Source organism: Podarcis tiliguerta (assembly GCF_965153285.1).
Source record: "Podarcis tiliguerta genome assembly, chromosome: Z".
NCBI lineage: Eukaryota > Metazoa > Chordata > Lepidosauria > Squamata > Lacertidae > Podarcis > Podarcis tiliguerta.
Genome location: NC_139553.1, coordinates 14,470,764 through 14,483,274, shown reverse-complemented (window position 1 = coordinate 14,483,274; position 12,511 = coordinate 14,470,764). Strand labels below are relative to the sequence as shown.

Here is a 12,511-nt window from a genome sequence, read left to right as displayed (position 1 = left end):
TGCGGAAAACTCACATGAGCATCAGTGAATGAACTTACGTACATGGCAGGGACGCACCCAATCCCAGTTCTTAAAGCCTCTCCTGCTTTTCCAGTTCAATAGCATCCTTTCAGGGGGGAATAATTGTTTGCTCATGGCACAAAGAAGCTGGGAACAACTTGGTCCTTTGCCTCAAAATCAGCATTTTTATTGAAAAAGGCTAATTGCATTGCTGTATACAATCACACCAGGTAGTGTGCTACTTCAAGGAAATTGGTACAAAATATACCTCATGTACAGTCACCAACATGGACCACACACTCACGTACACACACACACACACCCTAGCAGCTGTGGACTCTGTTGTCACACTCGAATGAAAAGTAGGGAGAAGCAGCAGCTGTTAAGGAAAAAAGCTTCAGGAAGAAGTGTTTGTGCAGTGAGGAAGAACTGGGTGTGGGGAGGACGTTTCTGGAAAAGGTACATGTATAAAAAGGGATTTAGTGGAAGGCCTAGCAGGGAAGCATTGTCACAACTCCAGGCCTGAGGCCTTTTTTTGTGTGCACAAGGATTTTGTGGGTGAACAGGAAACCTGGTGCAGGTCTAGCAAAAAGTTCTGCACTGGCTGATCCACAGAGAGAGTCCTTGACAATGGCTGGCAACAAAGGCCACAGATCCCCATCCTCCCAGCTGGCAGCAAAAGGGGATGGAGACAAAAAGGAAGCTATTCTGTTGCTTAAAGCCACCAAGAGCGAAAACGCAAGGAAGCCGCTGTTCTACAAAACGGATGGGGGAGTATCTTCCAGCGTTTGTCTAAGCGAGAAGAAATAAAACCTTATTTACAGGATCAACACCAGAAGCAGACTGGACAGTAAATGTGGGATAGAGATAAGACAGCCCACTGCTGCCTTCAAGGAGACTATTCGCTCCCTTCATAGGCAGAGCAAAGCCGATTGCCTTTCAGATAATGCTGTTTTGGTGTAGGGTGGGGGTGGGGTGTTTTAAAAGAATCCCAAAAACCATGGGCTTATAAAAACAGGTCTGGCAACTGGAGAATTAACAGCCCTCTTTTCTATGAGATCCTGAGCAAGAAAGCAGATGACTTCTGAGGATTAGGTTAAGAGAAGCTCCCATAAGGCTAAGCCAAGAAGGTGCCCTTTAGCTGATGCTTGGCTCACAATCTTCAGATGAATGGCACCACCTTAGGCCAGCTCTAGAACCAGAAATTGCAAAGCCTGCACAGACAAAGGTGTTGCAGATTCTCAATTACTTACACCTCATCCACTCCCATGTTTCTAGCTGTGCTCATTGTGGTTCTTTTTAAAACAAACAACTTTCCCGTTAGTCGCTTGTACCAGGTGTATCACCAAGGCTGCTCCAATGGAAGTCCTGAGGACTCTAGCTTGGTCACTTTTATGATTATGAGTGTGCTGTGGGTCTGTTTGCTCCCTCCAGTCCTATAACCACAGTGACACAGACAGACGCAAGCTCACACAGAGCGCAAAGGAGGCAGCAGAATTTCGGAGCTTGGAGAGGATCTGCATGGCCTCTTCATAGTGTTTAGTGAAAAGCTCGTGGCAGTATTTTAGTGGTAAAGATAAAATCAGAAGACATTTTCCCTTGCCATGTGGGGGAGGGGGCAAAGGTGGTTTGGGGGACACCTGCAGATAAAATAGGCAGTGGTCAGGAACGATGTGAGTTAAGAGTCCAGCAACTTTGCGGGGTGGGGAAGGCAAATGTTCACCTTCCTTGTGCTAAAGCACTTTTGACTCCACCCAAGAAACCCTGTCTGAAATGTCCTGTAAGTTTCAACAAAGGAGTATGTAGCATATTCCCCCATTCATACACTCAAAAGGTCTCACACAATTCAAAAACATAAAACTGACCACGCTAACGGATATTTAAACAGTGTTAGTAAAATGTACAAATCCAACCAGTCTATTTACACAAGCAATAAATATTGGGGGTGGGGTGGGGTGGGGTGGAACATTAGTAAATTCATTTTGAGATTCTCTTTACAAAAAAAAATCTGATCACATCAGACAATAGTCCACAGACCCTACTTCACTGTCAAAGGTTCTTAGTCCATTAAAACACACACAAGAAAAAAAACTGGAGTGGCACTTCCCAAGAGGGAGGGGGGCAGTTTCCTTGCAACCCTTTAGAGCAAATCACTTAGCCCTCCTCCCACCTCATCCTTCTCTCCACCCAAGGTCCTTATTTACAGTGTGTTTTGTACAGAAACCAACTTCCTTCAACTCCTGCCTCTGTTGGCCAGCGGAGGCGTTTTTGTCATAGAAACACGCTTGCCATTTTTGATCTTTGGTGGAGGCTCTTAATAGAAAGGGGAGGGGGAAGGAGTTTGGAAAAGTTCAAAAAAGTCTTGAGTGGGTTGACCCTATTCTGGCACAGGATCCACCTTCGCTGGTGGCCTCAAATCCACACGAGGAATCCACAGGGCCCTCCATGTGGACAGGCAGCGGTGGGGGAAAGTTTCAGACTCCTGTTGAGGACAAAAAAGTGCATTTCTGGACCAATTCCAGGCAGTGAGTTCGCTTGACCAGGACAACCAAGAAGGAACTGAATCCAGGAGCATGGAAGATGAAGACAGTCACTGCCCCACACATGGGCTCGCCCCAATCTCCTGAACTCCCAGTCCCCAGCCTCTGCTCGGGTGCATCTTAGCAGAGAACGGAGAAAGCAAGACCCCCTTAGCAGCACCACGCTGATCGGTGTAGACACCTAAGGCAGGCTACGGCTTCAGGCAGCCACATAGGCTTGGCTTGCACCATGGAAAGGTGTGTTGTTGTTTTTAAATGGAAAATAAAAATGTCCTCCTCGTTGTTGTTGTTTTTAAAAAAGACGAGATGCAGACCTGATTTAAAGGCAAGGGGGGCCAGCTGCTGCCAACGCAGAGAGAGAGAAAGCGCAAAGAGCAACGTGCAGGAGCGGCGTTGCTGCTAAGGGATCCCGCTTCCAATTTCCAGGGTTTCGGCTGGGGCACCTCCTTGGCAAGATGGAGAAAAGGGTCAAGGCTGCCGGGCTGGGGAGATCAATCACATCATCTCTCACACACCTGCCCCCAACCCCATGGCGTTTAAGACAGACTGGTAGCCAAGAGTGGAACAGCACTGAGTTGGTGAGGGGGCAAAGCCCGTGGGTGGGGCAGGCGACCCTCTGCCCCAGGGGTTAGAAGATGCCTTTGGCAATTTTGAGGCCTTTCTGCTTCATCCGTGGCAGCGTGGAGCTCGATCCATGCTTGATCTTGACAGCCTTGGAGAAGCCTCTCTTCTTGAGCACAAAGTCGTAGTTGGCAGCAGAGTTCATGGCGTAGAAGACATTGGCGTTGTCCGGGATTTTCAGTTCTAGGAGGATAAGGGGAGGGGAAGCGGGAGAGAGGGAGAGTCAGGTTCAAGGACTGGGCTTTTAAGGAGATGCTATGGAGAGGGGACGCGGGTGGCACTGTGGGTTAAACCACAGAGCCTAGGACTTGCTGATCAAAAGGTCGGCGGTTCAAATCCCCGTGACAGGGTGAGCTTCCGTTGCTCGGTCCCAGCTCCTACCAACCTAGCAGTTTGAAAGCGCGTCAAAGTGCAAGTAGATAAATAGGTACCGCTCCAGCGAGAAGGTAAACGGTGTTTCCATGTGCTGCTCTGGTTCACCAGAAGCGGCTTAGTCATGCTGGCCATATGACCCGGAAGCTGTACGCCGGCTCCCTTGGCCAATAAAGCGAGATGAGCGCCGCAACCCCAGAGTCAGCCATGACTGGACCTAATGGTCAGGGGTCCCTTTACCTTTACAGAGAGGGGAACAGCTCCAATTCCCACCAGCCCCAGCCAGCATGGCCAATGGTCAGCATGGCCAACCAGGTACCCAAATTGGAAGCCATGAGCAGAACTCTTAGCTGCAGCGGCACTTCTCCCAACTTGCGATTCCCAGCAACTGGTGTTCAGAGGCCCACTGCCTCTGACAGTGGAGGGAAAGCATAGCCGTAATCGTGGCTAAGTAACCACGGCACCTCACCTCTCTCTTCTGAGATGATCTGAATGAGCTCATAGTCCTCTGGCCTGTCCCCATCCAGATTGTGTTTGGCCATGGCTTTACGGATCACAACCGGGGTCTTGTCCTGGCTGGTTACCTGGAAAATATTAATGTAAAAACAAAAACCCACATTTAGGCAAGCACCTACTCTTGAATGCAGAAGGCCCCAGGTTCACTTCCCCGAGGGGCTTGGAGGTAACCTTCCTTGAAACTTTGGAAAGCTACTGCCTGTCAGTGTTGACAGTACTGAGCTAAATGGGCCCATGGTCTGGCTCAGTATAAGGCAGCTTCCCACGTTCATCAGGAGCATCTAGAGTTCAGTGGGCAGAGGATCTGCTTTGCATGCAGAAGGTCCCAGTTCAATCCCTGGTGTCCCCTGGTAGGGGTGAGATAGGACTCCCTGCCTGAAATCCTGGAGAGCCTCTGCCGGTCAGTGTAGGAAGTACAAAGGCAGCTGGGCCGATGGTCTGACTTGGTTTAAAGCAGCTTCCTAAGGACTAGCACAGAACATTTGTTGAATCCTAGGCTGGCTCTTTATATTTGCACCCAAAAGGCTTCCTGGAAAAACCCTCTGGATTTCTAACTGCACCCAGCTACCCACCTCACAGAAAAACAAAGACCCCTCCTCATCAAGAGACCCTCACCAGAATGCTCTTGTACATGTTTCCATTCTCCACGGCCAAGCTGACCCGGATGATGCAACAGTCGTCAATTTGCTGGTTATAGAGGGGCAAGGAGAGAGAGGAGTAGCTGGAGATGCCTGAGACAGAGCGCTTGTGGGTGCGAGAGGCCGTCACCGGCGTGGAAGAGACAGAGGAGGAAGAGGCGCTACTCGAACTCGAGCCGATTCCAGAGGTGTCCAGGGAGGAAAGCGAGGTGGATTCCCAGAACTGCGGAGGGAGGAGAGAAAGAGGGGAGAGAATTAAAGGGCTTTATTTAAGCCTCCTGCAACACAGCGGGTGTTTCCTTTTCTGCCTCCCCAGGTATTCCTTATTGAGAAAAATCACCTTTCTACTACAGGCAGTGCTCAGGGGCACCCCCTCCTGGCCAGAAGCGGAGTTGAACGTCTGGGCGTCCAGGGCGGGAAGGTAACACTAATGGGGCGGGATAAATTACATTTCAGAAACACGCGGCGCCTCGCAAGACACAGGCCCCTCCCACCTCGAGCGCAGGAGGGGGAGGGGCTCATATCAGCCCCACCCACCCGCCCCACCCACCGCCAACAGCCTCTGAAGCCTGCTCCCTACAGGCGTTTGCCTTGGGACAGAAGGATTTCCAGGCCTGTCTGTTCCAAAACCTGCCCCCCCGCCCCCAAAGCGAAAGTAGGCCTCTCCCCCGACAATGGGGCACACCTGCCACCTGCCCCCCTGGGCGCAAGCGGGGCCTAGTGGGACGCTGTGTTGTACCTTCTTCTCTTGACCCTCGGGAGAGTCGGGGATGAAGCTGATGTTGATCTCCTCCACGTCGGAGCTGCTGGAGCCGGCTGACGTGACACTGACGGAGTCAGCCATGTCCCCACTGCACAGGTAGGGACCGCACTTCAGCTGGTCAAAGGACTTGGAGTGGGAGCTGCCGCTGGCACAGGAAGATTCAGTGCTGGGGGCCTGCCGGCTGGGAAGAACAAGGAAAGCAAATAAGCAGCTTTCAGGAAGGGGCCCGGGTGGCTCAAGGGTAGGCAGAAGGCCCCAGGCTCACTCCCCAGTGACATCTACGCTCCCTGCCTTGAACCCTGGAGAGCTGCTGCCGGTGAGTGTAGACAGTACAGTGGTGCCTCGCAAGACGAAATTAATTCGTTCTGCGAGTTTTTTCGTCTTGTGAATTTTTCGTCTTGCGAAGCACAGTTTCCCATAGGAAATGCATTGATGGTTTCCCATAGGAATGCATTGACGGTTTTAAGAAAAAGGCGCAAGACGTTTTCGTCTTGCGAAGCAAGCCCATAGGGAAATTCGTCTTGCGAAGCAACTAAAAAAACAAAAAACTATTTCGTCTTGCGAGTTTTTCGTCTTACGAGGCATTCATCGTGCGAGGTACCACTGTATTGTGCGAGACAGGAACATTCTAAGCCAGGCCAGTGGTTTATTAAAATGAGGCTTAAGTTCAGAACCATGAGGACTAGGACCTTACATTGTTTTCAAAGGAAGAGCTCTAGCATGCAGAACATTACAAGCAGAAAATTGCATGCTCCGTCACCAGCATCTCCAGCTAGGCTTGGCAGAGGCTGCTGCCAGTCAGTGTAGGTAATATTGGCTAGAGCCATGGTGATGTAGTGGTTGGAGTGTTGGACAAGGACCCGGGAGACCAAGGTTTATATTCCCCCTCCAGAAGGGCCCAGGTTCAATCCCTACTGGCCTTGGGCTTAAAATAAAACAAGTATACTCAAGCCAGTAGGATGTTAATTAAAATTGCATTAACTAGCCTTGGGTCCCCAGATGTGGTTGGACTGCAACTCCCATCATCCATGACCAAGCTGGCTGGGTCTGACAACCCACTGTTACAAGTAACCCCTCTAAGCTAGCCCATCCGCAAAGTTGGAGGGAAAATTCAGCTCCAGTCTAGTTGGCTTCTGGAAGGGGCCAAGGTGCATTCTTGGCTTGTGTCTCATGCAGCAAAAGAGCGAGAGAGACTTCTGCTAGCCTCACTATAAAGGCAGCTTCTTCCTGTCTCCTCAGGTTCTTGACGACTCCTCCTCTTTCACCTGAAGGCAGCCACTGCAGCAGTGGTACACTCTGGTATAAGATGCCAGCTCCACTGGGCACCTCCTGCCCCTGAACTGTGCCAGATAGTCATTATAGGAATGTCTATGCCTGAGTTTAGATTTTTATTTTCCTCTTCCCTCCTTGTCCCTTTTTCCTTATGTGTTGTGGAGGGCTGTTTTTTGTTTGTTTTTCAAGAAGATTGGAAACCTGTGGGCAGGGACTGTCTTGCTTTCATTGTATTATAAGCTGCTCCGGGAGCCATTTTGGCTGAAAAGCAGGGTACGAGTGTTCTAAATAAAGACATAAATAATAAACAATTTCTGCAGCCAGGGTGTCTCTCAAAGCTGTTCTCTAGCCCCAACTTGTTTTAAGCTGGCTCTTAAAATGAGGGCTCAGAGACGCCCCTGGAGCACTTTGGGATCGATCCACAAGGACTCACTCGCTCCAGCGCTTGATGATCCCTGTGTTTTTCTTCGCTTTCAGGGTGTTACTGGCTGACTCCGACAGGGGCTCGATCTCACAGGAGAGGCCATAGCTGGAAGGAAGCGGGGAAAGGACACTGGTTGGTGTTTGCATCAACTCTGAGCTTCTTGCCTCAAGAGCTGTTCTCTTCACCCTCCTGCAGGATGGGGGAGACTTCAGGCCCAGGGGTTCCAAAGGGGCCTTCCAGGCTTCTCTGTCCGGCCCTCCAAACTCTCTTCCTGGGCTCTGCCCTCCCGTTCACAGGCCACACCCTTTCACCAGCCCTGCTCTTGGAAAGGGGGCAATGCCTCTTAACTGCCTACATGGAGAGATGTGGGGGTGGGCATAACCTACAGTGTAAAAGGTGAGAGTGGTACCTGTTGCTCCACTCACTTTCACCTCTGGCCTTGCCCACCACTGACCTGCTATCCCTGGGAGGTTGATAATGACCATACACAACACTTGACTGGAAAAGGTTCCTCACCCCTACCCTAAAGGGAAAGGGAAAGGGACCCCTGCCCATTAGGTCCCGTTGTGGCCGACTCTGGGGTTGTGGTGCTCATCTCGCTTTATTGGCCGAGGAAGCCAGCGTACAGCGTACATGTGGTCAGCATGACTAAGTCGCTTCTGGCGAACCAGAGCAGCACACGGAAATGCCGTTTACCTTCCCGCCGGAGTGGTACCTATTTATCTACTTGCACTTTGACATGCTTTTGAACTGCTAGGTGGGCAGGGGCAGGGACCAACCTTCTGATCAGCAAGTCCTAGGCTCTGTGGTTTAACCCACAGTGCCACCCGCGTCCCTCACCCCTACCCTACCTGATACGTAATCCTTTTTTTAAAAAAGGACAAGTTTCTGGTCCTCAAGAGGAACAGCGATGAAGCTGTAATTGGAGCCTACTATCGAAAGCACCCCAACCAAGCAGGATGAAAGAAGAGACTGGTGCTGGATCAGGCCAAACAGTGGCCTCAATGTGAAGCCCCAGGAACTGAGCACAATGGCCCCTCTCCCCACTTGTGATTTGCAGTAACTGGTATTACCTCTGACAGTGGAGGTAGGGCACAAGAGTCCTGCTGGATCATGGCCAATGGCCTACCTAGTCCAACATCCCATTCCCCCAGTAGCCAACCAGATGTCCCAATGGGAAGCCTGCAAGCAGGGCATAAGCACAAGAGCCCTCTCCCCACCTGTGATCTTTAGTGTTCAGCAAAATAACTTGCTTGGACTGGGGAAGCACATTGGGGGCAGCCCCACGTGATTTAATGTTTGAGATGAGGGGGGAAGGAGAGGGCTCACCTCTCTGCCTCACTGAGCCGCTCGATGCTATGGAACCAGACCACAAAGCGATCTTCCTGCGTGAAGTTGTAGTTGTTGCAGGCTGACTGGAGCAGTTTGATCTGGGCGATGACTTCAAACTCCTGCAGGTGGAGAGTAGGGGGAAGCAGGGTTAAGCTTGGCTCTCCATACACTTCCTTGCTAGCCCAGAAATATCATGGTAAGGGGTCCTACGGCACCCTTCCCTGACCTATAGGCTTCCAAAGTTTCTGGACTACAACTCCTATCAGCCCTGGATGATAAGTCACAAAGCGTATAAAAAGTATTAATGAAACAGGGCAGAGTGCTGTCGTTTAGGGTGCCTGCCAGCCACTTTCCCATCATACTCCATTCCATCCCCCAGCCAGCCATGCCCTCTTCCCAGTATACTCCATTCCATCCCCCCAGCCAGCCATGCCCTCTTCCCAGTATATTCCATTCCATCCCCCCACCCACCTCCAATTTCTAGTTCCCCAACCCCACTGAGCTATAGAGAAATTCTATGGCCATTGAGAATGCTCAGTGCTTGGAAGCCTCAGTTTGGTATGCTGGTTTTATTCTCTCCCTTGTTTACGGCTGCTGCACTTTATTGGGAATTTAAAGCCACCTATAAAACGTTTGCTATTCATCATAAAGTTGGTTAAAAACAACAACAGTTCTCACCTTCCTCCTTTTCTCAAAGTTGATCAGGCCAGCCTGAATGAAAAGAAAAGCAGGTCGTTAAAACCCAGTGACTGCCCCACCTCCGTCCCCAGCTGCCCACCGGTTCAATTTCTGAGTATCCAAAATATGGGAAAGCTTTAAGAATAGGTACGTTTGCAGCAAAAACAACAAATTCAAGGACCTAATCAGAAAACTGTACTTTTCTGCAACCATCATTGGATTGTTGCTTTTTAAAAGGGAGAGTACTAGAGTGTGTTCTAAGCATGATGTGATTCGTAAAAAAGGATTATGAAATGAACCTGGAGATGCCAGAGATTTGAACCCAGAACCTTCTGCATGCAAAGCAGATGGCCTACCAATGAGCCACAAGCCTTTGCTGTACTATGTTTAACAGGGGTGAGGAACCTATGGCCCTCCAAATGTTGCTGGAGTCCCTCAGGCCCAGGCAGCATTGTGTAATGGTCAGAGGTGATGGAGAAAACCACAAGACTCATTTCTCAATGGCACTTGCATTTCAGATTTTCAACTGTACGCCCCTCATGAGCAGGGACTGTTGTCGTTTTGGTGATGCTGTTTAGGCTTGCAGTTGAAATGGTTTCCCAATAACAAAAAAATGCATTTAGGCACCCTTTTAAAAGCTGTAGGAAGCAACAAATGTCCACCAGGGGGCAATGTGACTACAGGTAAAAATATCTGCTCATCCGAGACTCTTAGGGAGACCTTATAAGGTTCCATCATGGAAACATTATGCAGTGGTGTGCTATTTCTTTACAGGAAAAAAATGAGCGCAACAGGGAATGTGGCAAAGGAAAGATTAGTTTGCTTGAAAGAGGGAGTGGGGGGGGGGAGGCTTGGTGATACTTACATCCACGTAGTCCTTCATGGCTGTGTCCAGCATCACTAAGTCAGTGAGGAAGGTGCCCAGGTAAGGGATGGTGCCTTGCATCACGCCCTGTAACAGGAGCCGAGGGGTTAAGATAGCTGAGACACACCAGGACCAAATGTTCCCCAAAATATGGAGTGCACCAAGGTCCCCTGGGCTTGATCTAGGAAGAGGTATTCCCTCCACCCTCATTATGGGGCAGCCTTCCATCTCTTGCTAGCAGAAAGGAATGCTGCAATTTAGATCAGCAGGCCCCTAGCCCTCCAGACATTGCTGGACTACAACTCCCATCATCCCTGATTATTGGCCAGTGCTAGCAGCAAGGGCTGATGGGAGTTTGAGTCCTGGAGGACCACAGAGGTTCCTTACCCCTGGGCTTAGAAGGATCAAGCGAGAAGGCGAAATGAAAAACCTATTTCTCTAACCAAGAATCTGAAAGTCTGCTGGTATCTCCAAATAGCCCAGACTGATAATCTGGCTTGGTATTTCTTTATCGCATTTATATCCCATCTTTCCTCCAAGGAGCTCAAGGTGGCATACATAGTTCTCTTCCTGTTCTACCCACACAACAACAACCATGTGAGGTGGGTTAGGCTGGCCTGAGGCTACGTAGTGAGATTCCAGTGAGGATTTGTATCCTGACCTCCCAAGTCCTAGTCTAGCACCCTAACCACTACACCACACAGCCTCTCTGGTAGAAAGCAGTGTCCTATAAAACACCATATTTGACTCACCATCTCCCGCTGCTGCTGCTGCCGTTTCTGAGCCCTCTTTGGGTTAATCTCTAGGGTGGCGAACTTGGATGTCCCCTCCTGCATTGCCAAGGAAAGAGAGACGGGGAACCATTAATATGAGAGTCTGGGTGTACAGCTTTCTTTTGAGATGACTGCAGTAATCATCAATAAACCAGAGTGGCAGGAGGGCCAAAGCTCAGTCCCTGGTGGCATCTCCAGGTAGGGCTGGAAAACACCATGCCCCCCTGCATGAAACCCAGGAGAACTGCTGCCAGTCAGTGTAGACAACAGTGAGCAAGATGGACTGAGCATTTAACTCCGTATAATGAGGATCTGACTCAGTAGAAGACAGCTTCTTATTTATTTCAACCTCTTATTCAGAAACACGAGGACTAGAATCTTAGTTCATTTTTAGGGGAAGGGCCATACCTCAGTGCTACAGCATATGCTGTGGGTGCATTAGGTTCAGACCCCAATGGTATCTCCAGGTAGGGCTAGTGCGGCCCAATGCACAGCCAAGGGCCACAGGTGGACCTCAAAACCTTTTCTTGAAGCTCTTGGCAACATTTAACACTCCCCCCCCCAAAAAAATCCTTGTGCTGCCTTCCCAAAGCTAGGTAAGCAAGGTGTTGGTTTGGAGAAGGCAGCACAAGGGCTGGGGGCATCAAATTTTGGCCTAGGTACCCCAATGTCAAAATAGTATTGCCGCCCACCCGGAATGAAAAGTTGGACAGTCCTGGTAAAAAGGCTTCCTGCTTTAACCCCTGGGGAGCTGCTGACGGTCAGCTTGATAGATCAACGGTCCGACTTACAACCAGTATCAGGCAGCCTCCTATATTTCCTATGCAACAGTTTTTATATGTGCAATTGTATTGTTCATGCACGTTTAAAGTAGATTAAAGTGTTTGCAGGCTTGAAGAATCAGGCTTTCTGCAGTTAGGGAAGTGATGGGGAAATGCTTTGAAAAATGTGGATGACTGATTAAAGGGGGTATGACTAGATGACCCTTTAAGCTCTAAAATTCTATGATTCTAAGATGCGTAGTCACACAGTGCAAGCAGATTAATGCTCACTTTCGTGTAAGAACACCACCATTAAATCAGAGCAAATGATCAGTAGAGGCCAGATTATGATCTACGCTCTGAAGAAACTCTGTTCAAGAAAAGCCAGAATCAACTGATCGCCTGCAGGAATCCTGGGTTAATAGAATCATGGAAGCAGGAGAGCATTTAAAAACTGACTACAAGGTGGGGTGTCACCCAGGCTCCGGGTCGCAAACCCCGTCCATCGCTTAGATGGATGAGCAGTAATTCTGGGAAAGCTTTGATTGCAAGTCTGTTGATAAGAAAAAGGGAATCCCTCTGGGATGACTCAATCAGTAGAGAACCAGATGATAACTCAGGACCATGGGTTTGAGCTGCACATTGCGCAAAAGATTCCTGCATTGCAGGGGCTTGGGACTAGATGACTCTCGTGGTCCCTCCCAACTTTACGATTCTATGATTTTCTCCTCCCTGGTACTTATCTCTCACCCTCATCATCCTCATAAGGGGACTCCTTAGCAGCTGAGCCCAGGAGGTGCCCAAGCCAAGCAGAGAAGAATCTAAAAACAGCTGCCTCTGCCCGGTTTGCTGCAACGGCATTAAAGGAGGCACAACCCATTCCCTAGCAGAAGAGGGGGGTGGGAAGATCTCTCTCTGGATTTACAGTAGATCAACAAAAGGTTTCTGGTTCTCAG

The 12,511-nt window shown here is 49.7% G+C and overlaps 1 protein-coding gene across 7 annotated transcripts in view; it reads right to left on the bottom strand.

The window, feature by feature from the left end:
* Positions 1 to 162: 162 nt before the first annotated feature.
* Positions 163 to 12,511, bottom strand: part of RALGDS (ral guanine nucleotide dissociation stimulator) — a 92,805-nt gene continuing 80,456 nt past the window's right edge. For 4 of the 7 annotated variants that reach the window (XM_083423541.1, XM_083423537.1, XM_083423539.1 and 1 more), the window contains exons 10-19: positions 10,774 to 10,851; positions 10,022 to 10,108; positions 9,157 to 9,189; positions 8,476 to 8,597; positions 7,156 to 7,251; positions 5,427 to 5,631; positions 5,028 to 5,114; positions 4,665 to 4,910; positions 4,003 to 4,117; positions 163 to 3,344 (exon numbers count right to left, since the gene is read on the bottom strand). In XM_083423541.1, coding sequence (XP_083279667.1) covers positions 3,169 to 3,344; positions 4,003 to 4,117; positions 4,665 to 4,910; positions 5,028 to 5,114; positions 5,427 to 5,631; positions 7,156 to 7,251; positions 8,476 to 8,597; positions 9,157 to 9,189; positions 10,022 to 10,108; positions 10,774 to 10,851 — 1,245 coding nt within the window. In that variant the 3' untranslated portion in view covers positions 163 to 3,168. The remainder of the gene's footprint in view (positions 3,345 to 4,002; positions 4,118 to 4,664; positions 4,911 to 5,027; positions 5,115 to 5,426; positions 5,632 to 7,155; positions 7,252 to 8,475; positions 8,598 to 9,156; positions 9,190 to 10,021; positions 10,109 to 10,773; positions 10,852 to 12,511) is intronic. The other 3 variants (XM_083423542.1, XM_083423540.1, XM_083423538.1) reach the window with 1 other exon arrangement.